The sequence below is a fragment of the Penicillium rubens genome (genome assembly GCF_028828025.1).
Source record: "Penicillium rubens strain IBT 27055 chromosome Unknown utg000002l_segment0_segment0, whole genome shotgun sequence".
Taxonomy (NCBI): Eukaryota; Fungi; Ascomycota; class Eurotiomycetes; order Eurotiales; family Aspergillaceae; genus Penicillium; species Penicillium rubens.
The window spans coordinates 3252322-3280321 of NW_026890600.1; the positions used below are offsets into that span (position 1 = coordinate 3252322).

The 28000-nt window shown below is 50.4% G+C and overlaps 11 protein-coding genes across 11 annotated transcripts; 4 read left to right on the plus strand and 7 right to left on the minus strand.

Moving 5' to 3' along the window:
- Positions 1 to 1336: 1336 nt before the first annotated feature.
- N7525_003703 (uncharacterized protein) lies at positions 1337 to 9498 on the plus strand (the record flags this gene model as incomplete). The annotated part of the gene is made up of 6 exons (XM_061212795.1): positions 1337 to 1567; positions 1640 to 2053; positions 2109 to 3453; positions 3510 to 4660; positions 4710 to 8603; positions 8653 to 9498. 6 exons carry the CDS (start codon positions 1337 to 1339, stop codon positions 9496 to 9498), a joined length of 7881 nt encoding a protein of 2626 aa, XP_061069816.1.
- Positions 9499 to 9812: 314 nt separating this feature from the next.
- N7525_003704 (Clr5 domain-containing protein) lies at positions 9813 to 11389 on the minus strand (the record flags this gene model as incomplete). Its single annotated transcript, XM_002558835.1, has 2 exons — positions 9813 to 10343; positions 10403 to 11389. The coding sequence occupies 2 exons, from the start codon at positions 11387 to 11389 to the stop codon at positions 9813 to 9815; spliced, it is 1518 nt and encodes a 505-aa protein (XP_002558881.1).
- A 222-nt stretch (positions 11390 to 11611) lies between these two features.
- N7525_003705 (snoRNA-binding rRNA-processing protein IMP3) lies at positions 11612 to 12378 on the plus strand. The gene is made up of 3 exons (XM_002558834.2): positions 11612 to 11649; positions 11764 to 12124; positions 12200 to 12378. The coding sequence occupies exons 1-3, from the start codon at positions 11618 to 11620 to the stop codon at positions 12371 to 12373; spliced, it is 567 nt and encodes a 188-aa protein (XP_002558880.1). The 5' UTR covers positions 11612 to 11617; the 3' UTR covers positions 12374 to 12378.
- A 1176-nt stretch (positions 12379 to 13554) lies between these two features.
- On the minus strand, positions 13555 to 14577 carry N7525_003706 (uncharacterized protein; the record flags this gene model as incomplete). Its single annotated transcript, XM_002558833.1, has 1 exon — positions 13555 to 14577. One exon carries the CDS (start codon positions 14575 to 14577, stop codon positions 13555 to 13557), a length of 1023 nt encoding a protein of 340 aa, XP_002558879.1.
- A 626-nt stretch (positions 14578 to 15203) lies between these two features.
- N7525_003707 (allantoate permease family MFS transporter) lies at positions 15204 to 17216 on the minus strand (the record flags this gene model as incomplete). The annotated part of the gene is made up of 7 exons (XM_002558832.2): positions 15204 to 15255; positions 15319 to 15499; positions 15556 to 15904; positions 15956 to 16375; positions 16465 to 16670; positions 16746 to 16841; positions 16964 to 17216. 7 exons carry the CDS (start codon positions 17214 to 17216, stop codon positions 15204 to 15206), a joined length of 1557 nt encoding a protein of 518 aa, XP_002558878.2.
- A 1078-nt stretch (positions 17217 to 18294) lies between these two features.
- pyrG (orotidine-5'-phosphate decarboxylase pyrG) lies at positions 18295 to 19180 on the minus strand (the record flags this gene model as incomplete). The annotated part of the gene is made up of 2 exons (XM_002558831.1): positions 18295 to 18968; positions 19024 to 19180. The coding sequence occupies 2 exons, from the start codon at positions 19178 to 19180 to the stop codon at positions 18295 to 18297; spliced, it is 831 nt and encodes a 276-aa protein (XP_002558877.1).
- Positions 19181 to 19486: 306 nt separating this feature from the next.
- On the minus strand, positions 19487 to 20105 carry N7525_003709 (MAPEG family protein; the record flags this gene model as incomplete). Its single annotated transcript, XM_002558830.1, has 3 exons — positions 19487 to 19774; positions 19876 to 20011; positions 20074 to 20105. 3 exons carry the CDS (start codon positions 20103 to 20105, stop codon positions 19487 to 19489), a joined length of 456 nt encoding a protein of 151 aa, XP_002558876.1.
- Positions 20106 to 20551: 446 nt separating this feature from the next.
- N7525_003710 (putative diacylglycerol O-acyltransferase (DgaT)) lies at positions 20552 to 22199 on the minus strand (the record flags this gene model as incomplete). The annotated part of the gene is made up of 4 exons (XM_061212796.1): positions 20552 to 20769; positions 20817 to 21813; positions 21872 to 21912; positions 21962 to 22199. 4 exons carry the CDS (start codon positions 22197 to 22199, stop codon positions 20552 to 20554), a joined length of 1494 nt encoding a protein of 497 aa, XP_061069817.1.
- A 450-nt stretch (positions 22200 to 22649) lies between these two features.
- Positions 22650 to 24655, plus strand: N7525_003711 (WD40 repeat domain-containing protein; the record flags this gene model as incomplete). Its single annotated transcript, XM_002558828.1, has 4 exons — positions 22650 to 22734; positions 22817 to 22932; positions 22989 to 23189; positions 23252 to 24655. 4 exons carry the CDS (start codon positions 22650 to 22652, stop codon positions 24653 to 24655), a joined length of 1806 nt encoding a protein of 601 aa, XP_002558874.1.
- A 257-nt stretch (positions 24656 to 24912) lies between these two features.
- N7525_003712 (uncharacterized protein) lies at positions 24913 to 25391 on the minus strand (the record flags this gene model as incomplete). Its single annotated transcript, XM_002558827.1, has 2 exons — positions 24913 to 25033; positions 25102 to 25391. 2 exons carry the CDS (start codon positions 25389 to 25391, stop codon positions 24913 to 24915), a joined length of 411 nt encoding a protein of 136 aa, XP_002558873.1.
- Positions 25392 to 25705: 314 nt separating this feature from the next.
- On the plus strand, positions 25706 to 27938 carry pex8 (putative peroxisomal membrane protein Pex17; the record flags this gene model as incomplete). Its single annotated transcript, XM_002558826.2, has 4 exons — positions 25706 to 25779; positions 25846 to 26843; positions 26897 to 27345; positions 27396 to 27938. The coding sequence occupies 4 exons, from the start codon at positions 25706 to 25708 to the stop codon at positions 27936 to 27938; spliced, it is 2064 nt and encodes a 687-aa protein (XP_002558872.1).
- Between the last annotated feature and the right edge of the window lie 62 nt (positions 27939 to 28000).

Sequence of the window (28000 nt, forward strand, 5' to 3'; positions counted from 1 at the left end):
CGTCGTAGCATCTCCTTTCATGGGGCTTCGTCTAGTTTCCATAGTGCATCAAAGAAAGCTACGAGGATTGCTTTGACAACTGAAGTTGTGGAGCCCTTGGATCGTGGAATTATGCTTCTCTATCGACGCTGCTGGGGGTTGTCTCCTTCCTTAATCAGTAACGCCCCGGAAGATGAGGGGGCTCAAACAGATAGATTGGCATAGCAGGTTGCGGTGTGGGATTGTGGTGGTTTGATTTACTGTTAGTACTTGAAATTTAAGATTATTAGGAGTATGTGTGGTTAGCAGGGTTGTGTTATAGCTCCCTGATATCAAAGTAAAACACGTCAACTTATAACCATCTTGCTTTTTCGTTCGACTACCCACACAGTTTGGAATAAATGAAGCAGCTCATATAATGCATGTTAACTATAAACGTATATTAACCCCGGGCTGATATGCTGCAGAGCCATCGGGGAAATATGCTGTAAGACGGCTGTTGTGACTTTAATCTCCCATGGAACCTTGGAAGCTTCTAGGGCAAACAGGCGAATGGGCAACTCGTATCGACCTTAGGACTAGTCCTAATATCCCGGTATTTTAATGCAAAGAAAAGCCTCAGACCCGAATTTGACAGCGATCGACAAACGTTGTGCTGCAAGCTATACTAACGGCAATGCATATCCCCGCTGGCCAGTATCTCGGATTTGATGGCTTTGCATCCGACCTTGGTATATCTATGTAGGTAGGGTTTGTATATATATGTAGCCATCTACATCTGGAAATATCTACATACGCCCCATTCTTGGCATATGAAACGTATGGCATCCAAAAATTGCTGTTTTTTGGTTTAATTGAGAGGATATTCATGAGACAATGACTCACTTGGAATATTGTTACATGAATACATCATACTTTTCATGATACATTCCAAATACCAACGAGCCAGCTATCCACTTTTCTTTTAATGAACGCAATCAAAATAGGAAGCTCGCGAAGATCAGTAAAGATGCTCATGCCCACCGCCAGACTGCCAATCTCGGGTTTCCAAGTGCTTTGGGCTCCTTCGCGAGTCCTGTTTCTCTTAGCTTCACATGCACTTACGTGTATGGTTCAGCATTGAGGTAGGTATATGAAGGAGGGGGTACGCAGGGCTTTGCTATCAAAATCTCACCTCATCTCGATCCTCAATCATCTTATATCATCACTCTATCTTCACTTTATCCCAATCTTGACTCCTTCAGTGTCCATACCTTCCTCTTTGTACTTCCTCTTTATACCCACTTCTTCATCTACTCCCCATATATTCTAAACTCGGACCTATTGCCATATCAAGGATCCCTTTTGGTATTGGAAGATGCGTCCTCTCTCACTAGCAAGCGGCCTTAGCGGCGATGGAGCCATACCTCCTGATTCTCTTGAAGCCATCGCCATCGTTGGCCTAGCCACTCGCTTTCCGCAGCAAGCAACAACCACCGAGAGTCTGTGGGAGCTTCTCCTACAGGCCCGCTCGACGTGGTCATCGATACCCAAAGAACGCTTCAACTCGGACGCCTTCTATCATCCGGACCCCGAGCATGGTGGAACAGTGAGTTATATCCGAACCGCGACAGACCAATATCGCGATGAAAATGATTGGTTAATTAATATCCATCTGTAGTTTCATGTTCAAGGAGGACACTACCTCTCAGAAGACCCTGCCTACTTCGATGGGTCCTTCTTCAATATCACCAAGAATGAGCTCTTGACATTGGACCCCCAACAGCGGTTGGTACTGGAAAATGTTTATCACGCCTTGGAAAATGCAGGCATCCCGTTGACCAGTGCTGTTGGCTCCAACACATCGGTCTTTGTCAGTGGATTCAACCATGACTACCTGGGTATCCTCAATTCGGACCCAGAAACCACTTTAAAATACAAGCCCACAGGTGTCACCAATGCTATTCTGTCCAACCGTGTCAGCTGGTTCTTTGACTTCAAAGGACCTAGCATGACTATTGACACGGCTTGTTCCAGCAGCTTGGTAGCGCTGCATCTTGCTGTTCAGAGCTTACGTGCTAGAGAGACAAACATGGTACGTTATCCGTCTTGACACTGATATTCCCATACTAATATCGATAATGGTTAAGGCTGTCGTCAGTGGTGTGAGTATCCTTGAGAACCCCACAGAAACCATCGGCATGAGCCACCATGGTTTGTTGGGACCTCAAGGGCGGTCTTTCAGCTTTGACTCCCGTGCTGAAGGCTATGCCCGAGGCGAAGGCGTGGGCACAGTTGTAGTGAAGCCTTTGAGTGCCGCTATAAGAGACGGAGATACCATCCGTGCGGTTATTCGGGAGACCGGAGTCAACCAGGATGGCCGCACGCCAGGAATCACTGTTCCCAGTGCAGATGCCCAAGAAAGATTGATCCGTGAGGTCTACTGGAGGGCCGGCTTAGGTCTCGAAAACACAAGATTTGTTGAAGCCCATGGCACGGGAACAAGCACCGGTGACCCAATCGAAGCAGGTGCTCTTGCGAAAGCGTTCAAATGTCAGCGAGAGACTCCGCTTTACGTCGGGGCGATCAAGTCTTCCATTGGGCATCTGGAAGGTGGCTCAGGTGTGGCAAGCATTATCAAATCTATTCTAACCCTTGAGTCTGGTATCATACCTGCAAACTTTGATATGAAGCAGACGAATCCTTCGATTCCTGCCGCGGACTGGAACATTGCATTCCCTACCGAGGCTCTTCCATGGCCATCGCCAGGGCTGCGAAGAGTGTCAGTCAACTCATTTGGAATTGGTGGCACCAATGCTCACTGCATTCTTGATGACGCTTACCACTATCTCAATGACCGCCGTCTTACATGTGCCCATCGCACTACATCTACTGTTCCCACAACCCAGAAAATCAAGAGCCGGCTCTTGGCCCTGTCCCGATCAGGAAAAGAGCCAACTCATATCTTGACGGATTCATTTGATGATAGCGATCCCTCTGGGAATGAGAATACCTTTATCGATACACCCACAAGCGATAGCTTTTGTGCATCACCCACCTTCACGTCGTCAACATACACCAGCCTGGTCGAGAAACCGAAAGTATTCTTGCTCTCAGCTTTCGATGAGGATGGCGTCAAGCGGAACGCAGCTGAATTCGCCAAATACTTGAACCGGAGAACGTCGCAGTCGGTTCTCCATGACCATCTTCTTGATGATCTCTCCTTTACCCTGTCAAAGAAACGATCCCAGTTTCCCTGGAAGAGTTTTATTATGGCAACCTCAGTCAAAGAACTCGCATGGAACCTGTCAGAATCGAATTTTGCCAAGCCAACCAGGGCCGCCAGAGTGCCAGAGGTTGAATTTGTTTTCACTGGCCAGGGAGCTCAATACCAGGCCATGGGCCGAGAGCTCATGGTCTACCCTGCTTTCCAGGAGTCCGTGGAGGAAGCATCGGAATATATCCGCCGACTCGGTAGTCCGTGGTCATTACTTGGTAATCATTTGATGAGCCTGCTTTTATCCGAATGCAACTCGACTAACGTATTACAGACGAGCTCTTGACTGAGCGAGAGTCACCCCGAGTCAACTTGCCCGAGATCGCTCATCCATTATGCACAGTCTTGCAAATTGCGCTCGTCGATCTCTTGGCCAGTTGGCAAATCTTCCCAAAACGAGTAACGGGTCACTCATCCGGTGAGATAGCTGCTGCTTACTGCTCTGGCAAACTGTCCCGTGAAGGCGCGTGGAAGGTTGCATACTACCGTGGATACGTATCATCCAAGCAGCTTTCTGCAAATGGGGCTATGATGGCCGTGGGTCTAGGTGCATCGCAGCTGCAGCCCTATCTGGACTCCGTGAAGGGAAAAAACACCGGAGAACTCATTATCGCCTGCCACAACAGTCCTAAGAACAACACAGTGTCTGGAGACGACGCTATGATTGACCGCCTCAGGAGTCTTCTTGATGCCGATGGCATCTTTGCTCGAAAGTTGAACGTCAAGAATGCGTATCACTCGGCCCATATGCATGCGATTGCTCAGGATTATCTTCGCCTGATGGGAACACTCCCTTATGGAAGACGGCTCGCAGCTCCACACCAGGTGCATATGTTTTCTACTGTCACAGGGCACCAAGTCAAAGAGGAACATCTGCCTGCTCAGTACTGGGTGGACAATATGGTTTCTCCTGTTCTTTTCACAAGCGGTTTGGTTGCAATGACCTCAAACGCAAGCTCCAGCCATGGGACGACCGATCTAGCGGATTCACTGCGCCTTCTTGTGGAGATAGGGCCTCATTCAACCCTGCAGAGTGCGATCAAAGAGACACTGGCTTCGAAGAGCCCTAAGTTGGAATTCAAGTACCTGGGCGTTCTTAAACGGACAAATCACAGCCTCAACACTCTGCTCACTACAGTCGGCTTCCTAGCTTCGAGTGGATGTGAACTGGATTTCCATGCTGTGAACCAAGCCCCTCATTCTAAGGCAAAAAGGCGGCCCAGACTGTTGGTGGACCTCCCACCGTACATCTTCAAGCATACTGAGAAGATTCTGTTTGAGAGTCGACTAAGCAAGAATATTCGAACTCGGAAGTTCCCTCGTCATGACCTCTTTGGTGCACCAATCACGGATTGGAATCCTACTGCTCCCAGATGGAGACATTTTGTCCGATTAAACGAGAACCCCTGGCTAAGGGATCATATGGTGAGTCTAAAATTGCCTACAAGACAGCTTCATTACTAACATGGCCTAGGTCACTGGCAACTACGTCTACCCTGGCGTAGGCTATTTGATAATGGCAATTGAAGCATCGAGGCAGTTAGCCGGCGAGGAAAAGATCACTGGCTTCCGACTACAAAAGGTCAACATCCGAAGAGCCTTGATTATACCCGATACCAAAGAAGGAATTGAAGTCTCCTTGGCAATGGCAACTGTCGAAGACTCGGCATCATCGCGAACATGGCGGCGGTTTCAGATAACTTCTTACAATGCATCGAGCGACGAGTGGACAGATCACTGCACTGGTCACATCACCGTTGATCATGAAACAGCTTCTGACCCAGTGGACAATGGCCGCGAAGCAGAAGAAGAAAGCCGAGCATGGGGATCCGAACATTTCCGCGCAAATGAGACGTGCACCAAATCCATGGCCTTCAAATCCACATACAACAATCTCCAAACATCCGGCCTTAATTTTGGTCCTCTGTTCCGAAACCTCGCAGACGTCCGTGCAAGTGGATGTGGGCTTGGTAAGGTTGTTGGATCAGTGACAGTTCCGGACATTGCACAGTCCATGCCAAAGCAATATTTACATTCCCACCTCATCCATCCTGCCACAATGGATAGCATGATCCACTTGATGATTGCGGCTGTTCTTGACTTTACCGGCAAGTCCACCCTGGATCAGATCAGATTGCCAACTTTTATACGCGATGTCTGGGTTTCAGCGGATCTGAATTCAGCCCCAACGCACAAATTCACAGGACATGCAAGCGTGTCGACGGCGGAATCTGATAAATTCGAGGGCCAAATCCAAATGCTGGATGAGGGAACTAATAGGCACCGCATCCGCATGGACGGTATCGAGCTCACTCCACTGGAGTCTGGTCTTGCTGAAAATAGTGAGCGCAAACTGTGCAGCGCGATTGAATACAAGCCCGACGTCCATTTCCTCGACTCAAAATCAGCCTGTGCACTGACTTCCCTCGATGCTTCCGATGACACCCAGGCTCTGTACTGGGTGAAACGTCTTCAGCTTGCAACGATGCTCTACGTCATGGATGCACTGAAGGAGCTCGGAGACCTTCATGTCACGAAACTCGATTTGCATATGCGAAGATTCTTTGACTGGATGGAGCATGTGCAAACGATGCTCAAGCGCGATGAAATACTCCACCTTCCCTACAATGAATTCCTGGAGATTGCCCAAGACGAGGCTCTCAAGGAAGCTATTGGCAAGGAAATCGAGGCCCACAGCGCCGAAGGCGCCATCACAGCCCGAATGGGTCGCAACATCGCCAAAGTTGTGCGACAGGAGACTGATCCGCTGGATCTCATGTTTGGTCAAGACGCCGTGATGGAACAGGTGTACAAAGAAGGCCTCCATTTGTATAACCTGCCGCAGCATCTTCAGACCCACTTGTCTCTCATCCGGCACCAGCATTCCGAGCTGAACATCCTTGAGATCGGTGGTGGCACTGGAAGCTTCACTGCTGAAGTCCTGGCCGTCCTTTCGCCAGACCTTGCAAAGACCAAAGGAAACATTGCCAGCTACACATTCACTGACATTTCATCCGGCTTCTTCGAGAAAGCAAAACAGCGTTTCCAGCCATGGTCCGATATCATGAACTTCCAATCGCTCAATATTGAGCGAAGCCCCGTCGACCAGGGATTCCAGCTGGGGACATATGACCTGATATTTGCTGGCAATGTCATTCACGCTACTGCAAACCTGCATAACGCATTATCGAACCTTCGATCGCTGTTGAAGCCGGGTGGTCAGCTCATCATGCAGGAAGGAATCCGACAGGATTTCCTCTGGTATCCGCTTGTTTTCGGTCAGCTTCCCGGGTGGTGGCTGGGCGATGAGCCATGTCGTCAGTGGTGTCCCTACATCCCGGCCGAAGAATGGAATCCTCTGCTGCTGAAAGCTGGATTCTCGGGCATTGATGCCGAGTATCCCAGTTCGAACGATCCAGATCTCACATGGCAGAGCATTCTGGTTTCTTCAGCCGTCAAAATACCCACGGAGAAGCCGTCGAACACTGCGATAATCTTGACGCTCGGCACATTGAAAGCCCGGCAGGTCACTGAGAACCTCCAAGTACTTTTGCCGGAACTGGGATACACGAGTATTCTCGTCAAAGAGCCTATGGAAGTGGAAAATTCCATCCTGTCAGATGCCCTTTGCATCTCATTAATGGATTTGGAGTACCCCTACCTGTTCGATATGACCGAAGCAGAATACGACACGCTCAAGAAGATGCTCAGCGAGTGCCAAAACCTACTGTGGGTGACCTGCAATCCCCTCACACAGCCACACACAAGTATGAGCTTCGGTCTTCTCCGAACAGTGCGCCGGGAGCGGGATGCCGATGGCTCAAATATTGTCACCCTGACAGAGGCGGAGCCAGACGTCGCTTCACCACAGAATCTCGCTACAGCTGTTGGCAAGATTATCAAGCGGCAATTCGTGGACAAACCGGAGAATGATCGCCACGCCGAGTACATGCTGCAGAATGGTTTGATACACATTGGCCGTTTGAACGAGTGGGAGGCTGCGGATCAGTTCCTTGCTGCACAGTCCTCTCAGCAAGCTCCTCAGCTTCAACGACTCGGTGATTATGATACTCCTATTGAGTTGCAGGAGGCTGCTGTTAGCACCGGGGAATATCATTGGGTCATCGATACGCAGCAAGAAGAATCACACAAAGACACCGAGGTCGAGGTTGAGATCCGGGCAATTGGTCTTTCTTCAGATGTCTCCGCCGGCCGCCTCGCGAATGAGATTGCCGGTGTTGTGAGCAAGGTCGGATCGGAAGTCGAAGACCTAGCCGCCGGTGACAGAGTCATCTACATCTCAGGCGACAAAAAGGGCGGTTCTGTCCGAACACACGGTCGAGCTGATCAGCTGCAGCTCGTGAGAATCCCCGACGAAATCTCTTTCGAAGTCGCAGCCGGTTTGGCTTGGGCGTACGCGACAGCAATCCAAGGACTCGGGGAGATGGCTCGTCTGGGACCCGAAAACACTATACTGATTCATACCGGTGCAACGGATATAAGTCAAGCGGCGACTCAATATGCCCAGATGATCGGAGCTACGATCTACGCTACTGTGGCAACAGTCGAAGAACGTGATTTGCTTGTCTCTGATTATGGGATCTCTAAAGAACGTATCTTCTCCAGGAAAGATCTGAAATTCGTCAAGAGTGTCATGCGGTGCACGAATCATACTGGTGTTGACGTCGTCTTCAACGCACTTAGCGGCGAGGCACTCCGGGGCTCAATGGCATGCCTTGCTCCATTTGGGACATTTGTGGACGTGTCGAATCCAAATAAGCGAGCTGATACCACAGTCGAGATGGCCTCTTTGCCTCGCAATGTGAGTGTCCACACAGTCAACGTTCCTTTGATGGCTCAACATCGACCGAAATCGGTCCGTCTTCTGCTCACTGAGGCATTGAGGTTGTACTCAGAAGGCAAGATCGGTCAACTCCGGACGACAACTGTCTTGGACTTTACACAGATCAAAGGAGGTATTCGAACTGCGCAGAGCGGAGAAGCAGCAAAAGTTGTGATTGCACCTAATCCGTCCAACATGGTCCCTGTGGTCCCACGACCAATAGTACCATGTCACTTTGACCCTGACGCCTCGTACGTTCTTGCTGGGGGTTACGGTGGCTTGGGCCGGAGTTTAGCGCGATGGATGGCATCTGGCGGCGCAACAAGCCTGATTATCCTATCGCGCTCATCAGCTTCGAGCCAAGAGAAGATGGAATTGATTGCCGATCTCGACAGAATGGGATGCAAGGTTCATTCGCTGGTCTGCGATGTGGCCGATGTCTCTAGCCTCCAACGATTGTCTGGAGAGGCCTTTTCCGACCTACCTCCTATCAAAGGATGCATCCAAGCATCCATGGTCCTACGGGTAAGTCCCCAACCCTTAGTTTACTAAATATACAACTAACATATTCCAGGACGGTGCCTTCACCGGACTCTCCTTCAACGACTGGCAAGCAGCCATCAAACCCAAAGTCCAAGGCTCCTGGAACCTGCACACAGTCCTACCAGACGACATGGACTTCTTCATCATGCTTTCCTCCGTCGCCGGCATCTTCGGCAACCGCGGACAATCCAACTACGCCGCAGGCAACACCTTCCAAGACGCACTAGCCGCATATCGCGTGTCGAAAGGGATGCAAGCAGCCAGCATAAACCTGGGCAGTGTATCCAACGTCGGGTGGGTAGCCGAGAACCGAAGTTCGATGCGCACGCACACAGCAACATTATTCGAGCTTCTGCGCGAAGAAGAGGTCCACGCAACAGTCGACTTCCTCATTCGTCAAGATGGCGGTAATGCATCAGCGTGTTCGCAGCTCGTTCTCGGTCTTCCGACTGCGGAGATGTGTCGTCAGAACGGCGTCCCCCTGCCTACGTATCTGAATTACTCAATGTTCACGCACTTCCGTAGTACTGTGACGGCGAAGAATAGTGAGGTTTCTCAGCAGAAGAGTGTTAGTGTTGCGGCGCTTTTGTCGGCGGCGGATGGATTTGAGGGTGCTGTGATTGTTGTGTCGGATGGGATTGTTGAGAGACTTGCTTCTTTGCTTGCTATTCCCTGTTCGGAACTTGATGCTCAGCGATTTGGATTTGGGGGTATTGACTCGCTTGTTGCTATGGAGTTCCGCGCGTGGATTGTTAAGGAGCTTAAGGCTGAGGTTTCTTTGCTTGATATTATGGGGGCGGAGAATATTAGGGCTTTGAGTGAGAAGATTGCTGGCAGGAGTCGGTTGATTGCAGGAGGATCTTCTATGTCTTCCTGAGGATCATGAGGATATTTTATCTATTTCTTTGCGTGTTTGTTGGGATTTCTACTAATCTACTTTTGATACTGCTTTGCGCTGGGCTTTCATGGTTTATTGAGACTAGATACAGCGATGAACAGAATGCATACGGAAGTTTCTACGTAGCTTACAAGAAAATTGAAGATTTGATAAATGAGATAGTTCAATGTTGTTCATCCGAGTCATGAAAACATCCATTCCAACAGATCAATAGTAGCAAAATGCTGTGCTTGCATTAATAAAAAATAGCTCAGACCCTATACCATCCATTCGTTATTCATTATGATCATCATCTACCGTGCATGTCCAGAGGGGAAATAGCCCCGTAAGCCCTGACCAGGAAATGCACAAACAGCCAACTTCGGCTCAGCCCCAGACCGCTCATGATGCCACGCCCGCTCGCGCAGGGCCAAATAAACGGAGCGGAACGGCTGTAGGTCGCCAGGGAGCCGAGCAGGCGGTTTATGAGGATCGAAGCCCAGCTGCTGGAGTTGCATCTCACACCAGTGCAGGGTGTCTGGCGGTAGATATTGCTCTGTATCGTAGTCGGCATGATTCTGTTGCATGGACTGCAGCATGGGAACATCGGCTGGGAGGCCAAAGTTCTCTACGCCCTTGGGTGGGTGGTGGTAGTTCATATAGGGTTTTCCAGGGGCGCGTTCTGGGTGGTCTGCTTGTTTGCGGATGTTGTGCATGTTCCAGGTTTGCACGTAGGATTTAATGTGGGAGCGGAGAGTGGGCATGTAGATTGCGAGGAGGGCGACTTGTTCGGGGATTACTGTTGAGGAGAAGAGACCTTGGTTGTGAAGTTCGCGGAAATAGTTCTGGTCAAAGTCAGTATTCTGCGATTAAGTGGAAGTGGAGCCTGTGAAAGTTGACTGACATGGTATAGTGTCACTACTGATTTAGCAAGCTGGGCCCACCAGGATTCAATCCGGTGAGTATCTGTGGCTCGTCCGGGCGCACAGCATTGCTCACGCTGGACATCTGGCTCAGTGACGCGGCGGAGCGCAAAGTGAGCATCGGCTAGAAGAGGAACCTCGGACTCAAGGTCAGATCGAAGAGTGCGAGGTTGGCGATTTTTAGAAGCAACAGTGTCGAGATGGTTTTTGAGAACGCCCACAGATGCATGCGCGTCCACACCAACATGGATCCACAGGACATATCGAGAATACGCATCGAGCTCGGCATGAATGCGGAACCCGAAGTTGGCTAGCTTTGAGTACCCGTTCACATGCCAGGTCAAATTAGGTCCGGCTAGAATCTTCGGCGGGGGAGGGGGCCGATGCATATCTCTCGTGCGGCGTTCAACTGTATCCGGGCGCAGCATGCGATAGACACTGTAGAGACGATCTCGGGCAAAGACGTACCCCTTGCTTCGGAAGTGGTTGTGCAGTAGTTCCTTTCCATATCCCTCAATGGTTCCCTTGTCCATTTCCTCGGTCAGAGCGTCGAGGATCTCCTGGACCTGTGCTTGTTGTTGCGTAGGCGAATCAAGGCGGAGGCGGATACCAAGCTGGTGACGGAGTCTGCGTAGCGTACGGGCGGAGACATCGTAGCCCTCGTCGTGTAGAACGGTGACGATCTCTTGGTCGGTCAGCCCCACGTCGAAGAAGAGGTTTTTGATTCTGGCGTGCAGCGCTTCGTTAGAGGAATTGTTCTCCATCTTTTTCTTGACGCCCCATAGCTGCAGGCGTTTTGTCAGAGTACGCGCCGAGATCTGAATATCATGCTGCCTCTTCATGTGCTTGCAAATGTCGTCACTCTTCATTTTCTTTTCGTAGAGGCCAATGATTTCTGCTTTGTACGGCTCGAGGTCCACCCGAGGGCGACCTGACATTTTACTTGGCGTGTCAGCTTGATTCTCCATTTCGCGAATCCAGACCAACCAATGTTGATAAGAATCAACTGGGAAAGATGTTGGCGGCTGGGGAAGGCGGGCGGTGAGTGGATATCTACAGGCAGAAATCGACCGCCTTGATTTTTTTGTTATCGCAGCGACTCTTGTCGAGGAACAACGTCCTCGCCCAGCTCAGTCACCCTCGACCTTTTTTTTTCTGTGTCAGCTTAATACCAGCCAGCTGAAACAACTGCCATAATGGTTCGTGAACTCAAGCACCACGAGAAGAAGTACGTCCGCACCGGCAATTCCGTCCGCAGAAATCTCAGCCCGATCCCACCCAATCTCCAAAGCTTCACGATATCACAAAAGATCAATAGTAGCTAAGACTAACTCCCCTGCAGACTTCTCCGGAAGGTCGACTTCCACAACTACAAGTCCGACGGCAACCACCGCGAACATGAAATCCGCCAACGATACCTCCTCCAAGACCCAATGGACTACCGCAAATATAACGCGCTCTGCGGTTCTCTGCGCCAGCTCGCCCACAAGCTCTCCCAACTGGACCCGGATGCCGACCCGCTGCGCAAGAAGCTTGAATCCGAGCTGCTGGAGAAGCTGTGGCGCATGGGAATCCTGAAGCAGTCCCGCGAGCAGGGCGCCGGTCTATCCAAGGTCGAGCGCGAGGTTACAGTTTCTGCGTTATGCCGTCGTCGGTTGGCTGTCTTCATGGTGCGCTCTGGCATGGTTGAGACTATTAAGGCTGTAAGTTGGTGATTTGGTTTGGCGTGGATGTATGCAATGTAATGTGTAATGCTGACCTTACTTCTTTTTTGTCAGGCTACCACTTTCATTGAGCAGGGTCATGTCCGTGTTGGTACCGAGGTCGTGAATGATCCTGCTTTCTTGGTTACCCGTAACATGGAGGACTTTGTTACCTGGGTTGATTCCAGTAAGATCAAGCGCAACATCTTGCGGTACCGTGAGAAGTTGGATGACTTTGATCTTCTGTGATGGACTTTACAAAAAGCATTTTGGGTTTTTGTTCTGATATACCCGGCGCTTGTGCATTGCCTGTTTTGGTTTGGCGTATTGATGTTTCATGAAATGATATCTCATGTCCAATGTTCTCTGGATGCTCAAAATGGATATAAATATTACCTACATTCTGAATATTGGAGAGTAGTCCGCTGCACACATTTCTATTCCCCGAGCTACAGAAACGGTTATATGGCGGCTTTACACCGCTTTCGCAGGCCCGTGTTGTGCATGTGAAAGTCTTATTGCTCTGTCTTTTACTATTTATCCTATAGTGAGGTCCACATGTGGGAATGAATTCATAGGCCTGACAACTCGAAGGATGATAAAGGGATATTTCCTCGGTACTAAGCTAGGGTGTTGCCGGACAGCAGGAAACAGCCATTCATGCAATAAGTCATGGGGAAACGGTGGAAGCAGGAACAAACCTACCGAGGTTGTTTATGGAGGATATTTCTTTCATGCATCCGATGACCAATAAAAGGAGGTGGGCTTCGATAGTCGAGAAAAAACTCACATCAATTAATTGGAATGCGCACAGGACCAATGCCTGCCGAGTGGTCATGCGTACCTGATCTCAGCGAATAGGCATCGAGCCATACGAACCGGCATTTGGGATGATGATCTAAATAGGGAAATGACTGCCGGTACTCGATTCAGATTGTTGGCAGTTCCTGGTTGGGCATTCGTCCATCGAGAGTTGGAGAGGTTTCCGGTTGAAGATGTTAAGCGGCTATTTTCGAAATCTTCGTCAGTCTACTCAAAGTCAGCAGCACGGCTAGTAACTGCCTAGAAGTGTGTAAAGTCCGAGCAGTTAATTATGCCGAAAGACAGCATCACTATAGCCAAAGTATGTATGTACCGCATGAGGCTATGTACAAAGTTCCAATAATAATAAGGGTATCTCAGTCTTCAAAAAAGACAGCAATGCAACAAATGCAAAAGGGACTGGATATAAGAATAAGCCAGAGGGGAAGGTTCCCGCCGAGGGAGACGTTCGAAATGGGGACCACTGGATGCAAATGCAGATCATCATTCGGGGATCATGGTATCATAGGAAAATCAGTTGACGCAGTGTAGTTTCGCGAGCAGCACCTGTGCTAGGCTCTGGGTGACAAGGCGAGTGATAAATGAGAATCAAATTCGGAACGAGGGATTTAGGCATTAGGAAGGGGAGAAGTCTTCGAACGGAGACACGTCCAGCGTCTTCGAGGGCCATCAGGGGAATTTGAATCGGAATTCGATTTGGAGGTCGAGGTCTTGCCCAGGAAATCCAAGAGCTGGGTTTGCGACTTCCCTTGAGACTCCGGTTCTGGCTCTTCGTCTTCGGGGATATCCATACGGAACCGACGTACGCTGCCTTCGCGCTCCGTCTTGCCTTCCTCGAAGAACGGGGTGCGCGAGTCGCGGGACTGGAAGCAGCGGGGCGCGACCCGGCGCCAGAGACCCCGGACACCACTGCTTGCCCGGTCGATCTTCTCGTATTCACGCCGCCGGGTATCGGGTGAGGTCCATTCCATTACTGTCGCCGGGACGTGGATGGACGAGGACGAAGGGCTGTGGTGGTGCCGGCTGGGTAAGGTGTTTGATCGATCTCTTGGTGTGATAAAGTGCGGTGGGCTTGTTGAGCTTGGTAAAGTAGACTCAGACTCAAAGCGGAAGCCAGAACATGAAGGCATGATTGGGGATGAAGGTGCCGAGCTGCCTTTCTCTGATGCGTGGCTCTCATGGTGCGATCTATATGTAGCTGATGCTGTCCGGTGTAGAGAAGGTCTTGTCTCGGTCGAGGATCTGTTTGATGTATCGCCTTGGAACAGACGGCATGACTCCCGGTGTAGGGCTAGTAATGACTCGCGCTTGTCCTGTATAGAACTGCGAGTTGTGGTGATAGGTACGATGGCAGCGTTGGGCACAGCCCGGCGCGGTGAGTGAAAGGAACTGCGACGACTGTTGGGCCGGGATGGCACAGTACTGCGGGATGCCGAGCGAGAGTGGCTGATTGAAGTAGATGTTGATGTTTGTGATTGTCGACGGCCGGGCTCATTTCCCGGTGGATCGATCCTTTTGACCTTGGCCATCTCAGATGGAGATATAGAGGGGTATCCCTTGAGTTCTGTGACAAGAGGCTCGCACTTGGAAGCCAAAGAAGGCTCCAGGGCCAGACATGTGACAGAGGCCATTCCCCGGAAACTGTCATAGGCAAAATATAGGCAGGTGCCCAGATCAGATGTATGGGAAGTTCATGATGAAATTAGGGTTAACATGTATTAAAAACGAGAAAAACGAGAGATCAACTCCATCTTGAAATGAGGAAAGGAAAAAGAAAACAGCAAATGTCTTTTTCATTTCTTTTATTTCATTTATTTCAATGCACACCGCTCCTCATTTATTTTAGCGGAGTGGGGGGGAAGTTGTTCTGGCCATGATCATCCTATGAAGGCGGTTACCCTGCAGATACTTGCAGTTACAAATGCAGGGGCTTATTTATTGTATGGGAATATGGGAGTATGGGGTATATAGTCATTTATAGGATTTAGACTATAATAATATACATAGATAGTCAGAAGGGGAAAAACAAACCATTCACTTCCACATGGTCACATTGTCAATGCAGAAACTCTGTTTGGACGATCATTAAGAAATGGCAGAGGGAAAAGGTGAATATACACTAAATACACTAAGGAAACTAATAAGGAACTAACCTATGATAGGCAGTGCATCCTGCATGTGTTGAGACACCGTCTCAACGAGGTCGACAGAAATAATTGAGTGCATTCATATAATAAATAATCTTCAAAGTTCTAATTTAAAGAGAATAAAGGAACTCGGGGTTCTCCCGATCTGTCAAATCAAGGAACCTAAACAGCCACAGTTAGCAAATGCCAGTCCGTAGACATCTGTAGACATCATAAATCACTCACTCTTGATTCTCTAGTCTCACATATTCTGGTCGGGCAGTGAAAAGGAGCTTCTTCTGGTTCTCACGACGATACCACATCCACACCCCAACCAGCAGAAACAGACACACACCCCAGCAGACGATGATTGTCACCTCTGCGGGGACATAGCGGGGGGCGTCCTTGGGGCGGAAGGTTTGTGGGCCTAGAAAATTGGTGTTAGCGCGCGCTCTCCGTATTTTCCCCTTTCTTCATCCTCACCGATAATATTTCCAGCACAATATCCAATCAAATATAAAGCCGCCACAGTCGTCTTCTTAGTATATCCCGCAACATTGGATGAAATCAGCGACAGCAATGCCACAAAAGGTGTCGGGCTGGCTTGTGTGAGGTAGTAGCCAATCAAACGACCAACATTGTTTGATAAGGGCAGGGCAACAATCAGCAACATCCCCACGATCGCAGCGACTAGGCCACCCAAACTGGCGAGGATACGCTGTCCAGTGATATGTCCGACATAGCCGTTGAGTAGCAATGCAACGATTTCCACTGCGCCACCAGGGACACCCAGAATCAGACTCTCTTTCTCATTGTAGCCGAAGCTCGTAATCTGAACTGGTCAGCATGTCTGACATCCACATCTTATAAACTCCCAACATACCAGCTGATTGAAGAAATTGGTAATCCCCCCATTCGGAATATCAGCAATCAAAGCATAAAAGAAGAAAGCCCAGGTCATCGGATCCAAAAGCGCCTCCTTGACCTGATATAGCTTGAAATGCTTATTTCCAATGCCCTGCTGGTTGACCCGCACACGCGCAACAGCCAAGATGCGATCTTCTTCATTCAACCACCGTGCGTTGAGTTGGTTGTCTGGTACAATCCAGAGGAATACCAGGCCCAGGCAGATGGTGAGGAGACCCGTGACGAGGAATACAATCTTCCATGGCTCGATGGAGGACCCGTGTTTCTCGGTGCCGACGGCGATCCCGTACGCGACTACTCCGCCGAAGATCTGGCCCACGCCGTTGAAGCTGAACCAGATGTTGACGCGGCTGCCTTGTTCTTGTTTTGTGTACCACTGTTTAGGACTGTTAGCTCGACTCATTATATATGGCTTATCGTTTTTGCTTGTCGGCTTGGAGGAGGAACAGGGGTGGTGTCCAGTACCTGGGAAGTTAAGAGTGCGAAGCCCGGCGTCACGGCGGCTTCGAATACACCGAGCATAAAGCGGATAGCGATAGCACCTTGGTAGTTGCTGACAGCGGCAAAACAGCTGAGAATCAATCCCCAGATTAAGATACAGGCTGCAGAGTATTTTCCTAGTGGGAGGCGCTGGAGGAGGCGGTTGGTTGGGTATTCCCAGGCGAGATAACCTATGCGGAAGAGCTATTAGGCTTAACGCCCCCAGGGACGAATCAATCCAGGAGAAAAACAGAGACGGAACATACCAAAGTAGAACAAACTTCCTAACCACTGATACTGATCTCCCTCAAGATTCAGATCCTTCTTAATACCCATAACACTGGCATAGGAGAGGGTGGTTTCTATACATCGGATCACATGTTAGCACTTTAGGTCGAATAAATAGCCAACGGAACAAAGCATAACCTGAGACTTCTCAAGCTTGCTCCACTTGGAGACAAATCAAGGAAAGGTATGCACGTACTATCCAAATAATTCATGCCATAGACAAAGCACATAATAGGCATCATATGCCAATCAATAACACTTAGCAAACGGCGATTCGTAGCCTCATCCAGCTCGATAGTTTCACCCTGAAGATCGCCAAGGGCCTTCAGAGCCTCATCGGCGTCGTGTGCATGCTTCTCCATCGTGGGGTCAACATGTTTTGTCTTGCCCACATCGAAACCAGTGTCCACGCCAGAGGAAATACCGATGGCCTTCTCCTCCGAAGCCATAGTGTCGGTCCTATAAAGTAGAAAGTAGAGCGCGGAAGGTCGGGACAGTAGAGTAATTAAGATCAAACAAGGTCACACAGAACAGGGTTAAGCTCTCCCCGAGTCAGTGGCAGTGCAATTATAAGCAAGGCAACCTTCCAAGGTTGGAATGTATAGAAGAGATTGAAAGGGAAAACCTCGGGGGACACAGTTAAATAACGTAAAAGAACAGTAGGAACTCCGCACGCCAGATATCTATTTGGGACGATCTCTGTACTTAACACCAAGTTCGTTACTATATCCTGCACGTCTAAGCAAAACCAGGTAGCGAGCGCACTGCATCGCACGTACTTGCCGTTATCTCGAGTCACTCCTATCACCGTAGCAGATGCAACACGGCAGGTAAATTGTGGGTCTCTCCACGATAAGCCGATTTATCTGGGGTTGACGGTTTGTGATGTGTCTCATTGGACAGTCAAGAGAGGGGGTGAGGGGAATGATCGGCGTAGAGGGAACTCTTGTCTTCTTTCTGGGCGTTATGTCTATTAATTACAATGGAAGGCTTATGATTTAGGGCTAGAGACTCGGTTGTATGTGCGGGGATGCGCATCTATTGAGGGATATTACGTCAAGGATAAGCTGCCCAGGTGTATATTACGATGCACCTGAGCACAACTTCAAGATGCTTACACTTCTAGTTCCGTCGTAGGTTCCGAAGGAGCAAAAGTACCGGATTACTCTTATCTGTTGTCCAGGGGGTATCTCGGGTTTGGAGAAGGCCTTATCAAAGCTACTCCAAATATTCGGATATTCAGAGATTGGCTTTTGATCTCAGGATTCACCCAAGATGGGTCAAACATGCCGCTGAGCACTTGCATGTATGGTTGGACTCAACCTTGCCCTTGCACCGTCTGTACATGCCAGAAAGCCCTTACATGGCCCTGGAAAGGCACTCGGGAGGTCCCGAGGTCCCGAGGTCGTGAACACCGGTGATGTAAGGAAGCACCAAACTGCAAAAGGTTATAGCACGACATCGTATATAGAATTCTCATTATGCATCAACACAAATGTACCTATAGTGGAAGGTGGACGCACGCTCCTATTGCGCACCCACGCGGGCCAGATACGCCTCCCAGCCCTGCTGCTGGTACTGCTTAGCGGCCTCAACAGGGTCGGCAGCGGCATAGATACCACGACCAGAGATAATAAAGTCAGCACCGCGGCCAACAGCCGACTGCGGCGTCTGGTACTGCTGACCGAGCTTATCGCCCTTAGACGAGAGGTTGACGCCAGTGGTGAAGACGACGAAATCCTCGCCCTGCGCGGGCGCCTCTGTAGACTCGACCTCGCCGAGAGACCGGGTCGAGACAAAGCCAAGCACGAAGCTGGGGTACTTGCGCGCGATGTCGACGGAGGCGGAGGTGTAGGCGCCTGTTGCGAGGGATCCCTTCGAGGTCATCTCGGCGAGGATGAGGAGGCCACGCTCGGAGCCGTAGGGGAAATCAGTGGCCTGGGCGGTTTGAGCGAGGGCCTCGACAATGCCCTCGCCGGGTAGGATGGAGCAGTTGATTATGTGCGCCCATTCGGAGATGCGGAGGGTGCCATTGTGGTACTGTTTCTGGACTGTGTTGCCGATGTCGATGAATTTGCGGTCTTCGAAGATAAGGAAGTTGTGCTTTTGCGCTAGGGCGTTCAGGCCATCGATTGTTTCTTGGCTGAAGTCGGAGAGGATGTCGATGTGTGTTTTAATCACGGCGATGTAGGGGCCAAGGCCTGTGGATGGTTAGTGGCTTGTTCCTTTGGAGTGGGGGGAGCTGGGTTCACTTACGGTCGGCGAGGTCCAGGAGCTCCTTTGTTGTGGTCACGTCAGCGGAGACAGTAACATTGCTCTTCTTCTCTTCGGCGACTTGGAATAGCTTGCGCGCGAGGGGATTGGGGTGCGATTGGGCGCGGGCGCTGTAGGTCAATTGCGACTTGGAGGACATGGCGGGGTTGGCGGGGTGAAGAGATGGTTATGTATTGGGTATGTGATTTTGAGATTTTAAGAGGGAAGTGAATCAAATGACAAATCCTTCTAGGATATGATTGTAATTGCCTTCTTGACGTCCAAAGTAGAATAATAGCAGCAAGTTCGAATCGAAGACAATCGGGGGACTTTTTCTGCCACAGTGGACCCCCACGGGCCTTGACCTTCCGGAACTGTGGCGCATAATACGGAGTACGTTGCAGTTGATATACAAATACATAGTTCTTCAATTCCAAGACATTAGAGAATTTCAAGCTTCAATCACTTAGAAAGAAAGCAGGGGCCGTCCAACTCCGTAGACACTCAATCCCCACAGAGCACCTTGCACAAGCCAGAAGAACCCGCCGATCATGCGGCCCTTACCCTGCGGCTTGCCAGAGTATACATAGCCATAAAGGAACAGAGCGCGGAAGAAAACCCAGAGAGCTCCCAGGCCAGCAGCCCACTCAGGGTACTTAAGACCGGCGACCAGGGTGAAGAGCATTGTCTGCGAGGCGTTCTCAAGGAAGTTGGTGTGGGCGCGCTGGGCGCAGTTGAACTGCTCGGCTTTGGCCTATAACCAGTTTAGTGGGTGCCATTTGGTATTTCATGAGAAGTACATAGTCTCCATCAAATACGAGGCCTTATGAAGGCCGGGTGATGGGGGATACGCACGTTTTCCCTGCATAGCTCCATGGAGGCATAGCTGTGGGGGTAGGGCACTTTGGCCTGCTTGCGCAGGCTTCCAGTGATATTGCCGTGCACAAAGCCCAAGACGGGGATGGCGCCGAGAGCGACGCCGATGACGGCACTGGGAAGCAATATTAGCCTCGGATTTCAGGGAAGCTTGGAGGCTGAGCTTGGACTACCTACCCGTAGTTGCCGGGAACAATGAATGCGACCATGATGAGAAGAGAATCCGGGGAAATGGTGTGAGATTAGATAGTTTGTGATTTTGCCTGATTCTGGGGGTCCTTTATACGTAGTTGAGGCGGATTCCGGGGTCGCAAACTCCGAGCTCCCGTCGGTGCAATGAATTGGCCCGTTCCTTCCGAGGCCCGGGGCCTTTCAAGGTCATAAGGTCATATAGTTGGCCTTCCGAATTAACATTCTCAGACCTTGGGAGAATCTTCTAGATCCTACATAACTAAGTACACTCTTTCCTTTTTCGTGAAGGCCACTATGCATGTACTCCGTACGAGTTAGTGGCAATGCACAATAAACAATCGGACGTCGTCATGCAAGGGATATTTTCTAGCATTTCACGAATACATGCCCAAAGAGAACTATGAGCCCAAAAATATACATCAAGGGAAATGTGATACACATAATGGCTAAATGTCCGAAAAGCTCATGCTCCCGTGTTCGGCACCATCTTACTTACACTCCCGTACTTGGCCTGCCAAGCGAAGAAGTATAGGAGCGCTCCAAGCGGTTGTCCGACTAGACAGAAGCTGACCCAAAAGATGCAGTTTCCAATAACCCTACCTTCAGGCCCACGCATATTATCTAACGGTGCGGTGAGGCTAATTAACGGCAGCTGGAACATCATTCCAAAGAACGCGACGCCTGGACTTCATTAGCACTGGAGCTGCGACCAGAGAGAAAAGACATACCGATGAAATTATGTGTAGGAATCCCCACCAGCATTTCGTGAAGGATGGCAGAGAGCGTGAACACCATTCCACTCGCAGCCAGAGGACTCCATCCCCGACCCACCAGCGGAGAGTAAACATGTCTCTTCATGAACAGATAGACAGGCCGATTCCAAGACCTCCAATACATACCCAGACTGGAGCTGTTCCACCAGTCAGTGTAGAACTCGCGGTCTCCGAACCGCATGACCTCGGCCAGAGCATTCAAAAGCGCTTGGAACAATGCAAAGAAGCCAGCAAGCCAGATAATCAGCGAGATAGTGGACAGTTTCATAACCCGCTCCAAAATCGAGGCAATGTCCATTACTGCGATCTTATCAATCGAGTTGCGTAACACCGGTGCGGCATACTGAGCAGACAGAAGCCAAATGAACACTGCCAAACCCACGAACTCTGCAAGGCGCTTTGCAACAAATGACCACCGGATGGATGCTGTGCGCGGGTAAACAGGCTGATACACCAGCGTCGGCGCCAGCCAGAAATACGCCAGGTTATTAATAGTAATATTTCTCGGGTAGGGACATGAGGAGTAGATTTTGGGCAAGCCCGGGTCTGCGGAGGGATTGAGTAACGCGAGACGGAGATCTCGGTTTGTGAAGGCGTAAGAGCAGTTTTTCAGCCACACGATGATAGCGTGCAGCTGGCATATTGTCCCAATACCCGGGTGGTGGATGTAGAAATACACCACGAAGCTGGTTACTGCGAGGCACAGCGTGGCGTTGAGCGTGTGTAGGAAAGCAGTGTACGGCCATGTCGACTGGAAGACCTTCTGGTCGTGCTCTTTCTCTTTCTCTGTCTTCTTCTGACGGCCCACTGTCTGCTTGGCTGCTGTAGCGGCTGAAAGTTCGATGATGTATGCCACTAGCAGATGACATGGAACCGAGGCAAACAATATAGACCCCAGCACAACGTCTTGCCTGCGGTAGTCATGGCATTTAATACAGATTAGCACGCCATACTATATGTTTATTAGTTGATGAACTTCAAAAAGTAACTGAGACATTGGGATTACCCACTTTCATGAAGTTCTCAATAACCAATCGCAGATTCATTGCCACTGCCAAAACATTAGCCGTTTGCTCATACTATTCCCTGGCGACCCTTACCAAGTACCAACACCATGAGATTTCGAAATCCCAGGAAGTTGGGCAGGACATCGGCCTCTCGACTGAGGCTGGAAGGACGAGATTCCGAGTGATATGCAGCTACATGGCGATATTTACTTCGTTTCTTTGCAGTTGACGTTGATGGTAGAGCGACCTCGGTTTCATTCTGGACCCCTTTCCTCGAATTGAGCTGCGATTCCTCGCGAGCGCTCGCAATTGCTCCAGTGCGAGTAGTCATCTTAGCAGCTCTAGGACCTCGGTAGTGTGAGAAGTCGAAGGGTCTTAAGTCGAGCTCCGATGAAACCGGAGCACCGACGGAGAGCAATGCAAAGATTGAAACAACAACCAGGCCGCACAATTATGACAGAGGAGAAGAGAAGAAGAGAAAAAGAAGACAAAAGACAAAAAAACCAGAAACAAGATGATTTAATACAGGACATGGCGGGGCCAGAAACATCATAGCGCAAGCTTGCAGGTCAAATCCGCAGGGGCCAATCAGCGTCACATGCGCTCAAGGGACGGATCCTGCGCTCCGAAGAGCTTCGACTCTCTCCGCGTCTTTTGCTTTTTATAGGTCTTGGATCGGTCCGATTCAGTATTCGATCGGTATTTGAAAATTCAATTGTCTTTCATCCTTATGATCGCCAACCGACAGCCTTGATCCTGTACATCTTTTCAACCGGTCGCGATGGCCTACTACGAGGACAATGCAGGTGACGGTCCAGGGCGGTTTGGCAAGAATTTCGATGGTCCAGTCGGACCTCGCAGACCACGTACGTTGCTTGCTTTAGAGTGACTTTGATTGAGCTTCTGCTTGTTCATAACCCGACTGACAACGGTTGCTCTTACTCTCAGGTCTTGTCACGGATTATGGCTCTTCAATGGTACAATGGATGAGAACACAACAACCGAGATACAAAGGAGGGCATCGATTGGAGACAGAAAGGCCGAGTGCCAGCTTTGCTGTCGATGTATGTGTGGCTTGAACTGTACTGAGCTGGCGGACAAAGAGGTTAACTTGCGACAGGTTCTTCCCCCGATGGCGCGGCCCCATTCTGCTGTCGATACAATCCCCGTCCGACACCTTCACCAGTCAATCGGAAAATCAAAGAAACCCATCGTCGTGGTGCGATGGACTCCCGAGGGAAGGCGGCTGTTGACCGGCGGTCATACGGGAGAGTTTATGCTTTGGAATGGAACGGCGTTCAATTTCGAGACGGTTATGGATGTGCGTATTTACAACTTGTGCGGATTGCACCTTTACTGATCTGAGATGTTCCCTCGGTACAGGCACACTACGATCAAATACAGGCTGGTGTCACCTCCTTGGCATGGGCCCATAGCCAGGACTGGCTGGTCTCTGGCGGACAGAGAGGCGATATCAAATACTGGCGACCAAACTTCAACAACGTCGAGACGATCGATGACGCGCACCACGACGCGGTCCGCGATCTGGCCTGGGCACCCAGTGATACTAAATTTCTTTCAGCGTCCGATGACACAACCCTCAAAATTTTCGACTTTGCAACCCGAACGGCCGACGAAACACTGACCGGACACAACTGGGATGTCAAGTCTTGCGACTGGCACCCAACCAAGGGTCTGATCGTTTCTGGATCGAAGGACCACCAGGTTAAGTTCTGGGATCCGCGCACTGGTCGCTGCTTGACCACCCTCCACAGTCACAAAAACACCGTCACATCGACGCGGTTCTCGCGTGTGAACAGCAACCTCCTTGCTACTTCGTCGCGAGACCAGACCGCGAGAGTATTTGATTTGCGGATGATGCGCGATATTTGCATTCTGCGAGGCCACGACAAGCCGGTTTCTTCTCTGACATGGCACCCGATTCACAGTAACCTCATCTCGACTGGAGCCGAGGATGGTTCTCTATATCATTATCTACTTGATGAGCCTCACCTGCCGGCCGGCCAGATTCCTACCGTGGCGCCGTATGACAGCCCGGACCCAGCCAATACTCCGCCGCAGGTGATCTATCCGGCACATCGGATACAGTACGCGCACGGTGCTACTATTTGGTCACTAGACTGGCATCCACTAGGCCATATCTTGGCTTCTGGATCTAAGGATAACTTCACTCGATTCTGGTCGCGCAGTCGGCCTGGCGAGACTAGCTATATGAAAGACAGATTCCACATCGGCGAAGAGGCCGCAGAAGCCCAGGGAACATGGAACCGCGGGTTTGGCCGGAAACAAATGCGCGATGACGAGGAGCAAGAAATGCAGGACGAAGCTGACAGCCTGGTCGACCAACGACGACCAGGCGGCCCTGCTCTGCCAGGTATTCAAAGTGCGCCGCCGGCCGGGCCTCAGCCTGACGTTGTAGGTTTGCTGCCTGGTATTGGCAGTGCTCAGCCTCGACAGCCAGGAATGGATGGAGGTGCGATGAGTGGGATGGATCCGGGCCGTTTGGCTGCACTCATGTCCTCTCGCCCTCCATCGCAGTCAAGTACCCCGACGCCTGCAATGCATGGGTTCCCCATGCCGCAGGGTATGACCGGAACACCGCCGATGAACATGGACCTAGCACAGTTGCAGAAGCAACTCCAGGGTTTCCCCATGCCACAGAATCTCAACCTCCAAGCTTTGGCGAACAACCCTGGCTTCCCTGGCGGATTTGGTGGCCTGCCTGGTTTGCAAGGCGGTGGTACGCCTGATGGCAATCGGAGATAGTGAAGGGACGTGGACATCTGATTTGAAATGCACGTTGAATCGGCTTGGCATTGGCGCAAAGGACATAGCATGGCTACTTTGATGCGGGGCGACGGCGTTATTTGAGATATCGAATCCCATTTGTATCATAGGAAATTTCTGGGCATTTCAAAGTCTCCCCGATCTTTGTCGGTGAGACTGCGTAGGTTGGTGGGCATATTCCGAATTTGTAGTTGCCATCCACGATATCCTGTACATAGTAGCAGCCGGGATAGCATTCAAAGACCACCCTGCATGGGGAAGCTGGTGACAATGAGAACCATGACATTGACTCCACCCCATATCATCGGTAGCCAAGTTGACATCCTGAAATTGCCTGCTTCATACACTGCACCGAGGCTATCCACCGTAGAAGCGTTAGTTACCTGATCATCCCGAGGAGACCCAGTGTCAAACGACCCACTTACACAACTCCGATGATACTCCCGGCTATAAGAGCCTCCAGCGCTGCGATGAAAATGTACACCAAAGGCACAATCCATATCACATTCCAGTTACGAAAATGAGTCAACGCTGCGCACCCAGAAACAGTGAGATGTGTTGCGGCGTAGAATATCAACGTCCAGAAAAAGGTGAAGCGCCAGATGTCCTTCGTGTAGTAGAGATAGTATGCTTGCTGATGATGCGCCGGCAGGGGATCGTATAATGACGGGAAAGAAGGTACTTCGTAGTTAATTGGGATGCGGTTGTTGGCCATGGAGAGGTAGCTGCGCCAGTTCAGCTGCAGCGAAGATCAATCATCGAAGCATGACACGTGAACAGGGGGCAGTCACTTTGACCGTATATGTACGGAGTATTGCACGCGTATCAACAAAAATGGCAAGTCTGGAGACTCGGAGATGACGATGGTTGTTTGCACTGTTTGGTTACAGCCCATTGGTCAGCTATGCGTGGACGCCCCCGTATTTGGCTCTGGACCCGGACCTCGGCTTCTCCGCGGTTGATCATCTCACTCCCTGAGCGATGTAGAGCCTCTTGTCTGGGAGCATCCCTATCACCTCCAGACTTGAAATGGCCACGGAACGATCTCTGGCTACACTGCTGCGGTCGCTGCAGGCGACTTCCAGCTTCCAAGATGCCGCTTCGTAAGTGCCGCATATCCCCAATTCGTTTGGGGAGGTCAATGTTAGGCTAACGACAGAGCTATTCAGTCTGCTTCCCACGGCTACCAGTTTCCTGTCAATGTTGGGGAATCCTCTGAACCTGACTCTCCTTTCGTCTCAACTCCTCACTGCACCTTCGCTCTGGAGTCAACCCGTCGACCTCCAATCATGTCGCCAGATCCTTAGCGTCTTCAACACCGCCGCCATTGCTGTCTTGCAGAGTGATACTACCGAGGAACCTCGGATACCGTACGGTCGGAATAGGAAAATTGAGTATGAGGCGTGGGTTAAGGCGGTCGCTGAGGGCGCCGATGATAAGTCCCCGAGGTGGAGGCATACACTTCTGCTTGGCGGAATCTTGATGGGGTTTGAGGGACAAAACCGACGGGGCTTACCACGACATATTCGTGTGAAACTCGAGTCAGCGCTTGTGAGAGCGGCGCAATTAGCGCTAGAGGAGGTTGGCTCAGAGACTGGGATTGATGGACAGTGCATCACTATGGTCTTGAACTACACCTTTGAGCTTCTGTCTGATCTCGAGAGAAGCAAGTTGGATTATGATCGCTTACTCCCGACGATGATCCAGTCAGCATATTTGTCTTCAGAGGGGCTCGAGGGTGGCTATTTCCTAGGATCTATTGATCAAGACGTTGTTGAGGCTCCCGGGAAGCAGTTTCGCTGGTCGTCCAACTCACCCACGTTTGGTATTGTCTCGGCGGTAGCTGCTCGTCCACTTGTATCCACCCTTGGGCCTTTGTCTCGTTTAATTGCGCATTCGGTTGATAATGTTCGGGATCCGAGAATTGTTGGGCAGACTGTTGATTACCTGGCGGACTTCGTTCGGACGCTTATGGTTCAATGGCGGCAGAACAAATTGTCCGAGATCGATGTTGCGGAAGAAGCGGAGTTCCTAGACGCTGAATCCAGGGAAATCACGCTTCCTGCCCTCTGGAAGATGTTGCGAAATTGCTTATATTCAGTGGTTATTGCCCTCCGGGCTGTGCTAGGGAGAACTATCAATGACCCGGCTCTCGCTGCCAACAGTAGTAAGTTACAGATGAGTCTTGATGCTTGTTTTGTACTAACTATGTTACCGCAGGTGCCCCATACATATCGATGCAATGTCTCCACATACTTCGCAATATGTATTTCATCTCTTCTCGGGTTGGGCAAAATGCCTCATCCCAGCAGACATTTGTGATGTTGGCAGCCATAGACATCCTTTCACAATACCCTGTTCTTGCCGAAAACTTCCTCCGAAGCATTAAGCCAAGCGATATCGGACAAATTCCTGCGCACCCAGTTGAGCGATGTCTGGATCTTTTCTTCTTGAATGTGGCAGAGCATTTCCCTCTCGTCTTATCCTTAGAGACGAACGAGGAGCTATTATTGTCCGCCGCTTTCCCATATCTCGCGGCCGGTGCTAACAGTCTTCTGTTGGAGATTTTTGAAGCTGCTCACAGCCTGGTGCTTGTTGTATTTGCTATTCCCCACAACTCGGAATTGGCAACCAAACACCTGCCTTTCTATATCGAAAATCTTTTTGCGGTGAGTTCAGTTCCCCCTATTGTACGAAAGTTGATTCTAATAATCTATAGGTTTTCCCCAATAACCTTTCCGCGCGCCAATTCCGTCTTGCTTTCAAGACTGTCATCCAAATTACAGCACCCCCTTCTCCTCTAGCAAATACTCAGCCTCTTCTCCCCTCCATCTTGCTAGAAGTTGTTCACGACCGTGCTTTGAAAGCTTCCTCGACACCGATCCCTCCACAAGGTCCAAATCCAGACATGAGCCAGAGTCCACCTCTCTCCGAACAGGCTGTCCTGACCCTTGCTCTCCTTGATTCCCTTTCATTCCTCCGAGTTGAACATCTGAAAGAATGGCTCCCCTTAGCGGGGCAATTGATCAACACAATTTCTGACCGCAATATGCGACATCTCTGTATCGATCGTTTCTGGGAGGCCCTAGCAGGTGGTGAGATGGATGTTGATCGATCCCACTGCTGTGTTACATGGTGGAGCACTGAAGGTGGACGTGAGCTTGTTCTTTTCGGCGCCGAGACCGCCCCGGACGAGTCAGATGAGAGTGGACCTTACATGAGTGGCGCGGTTGGAGGAGTCGCGCCTGAAAGTAAGCTATAACGATGCCAATGCAAATAGCTTACAGGATTGAAGCTACTACGCCTACGGGTGTGATCATGCCT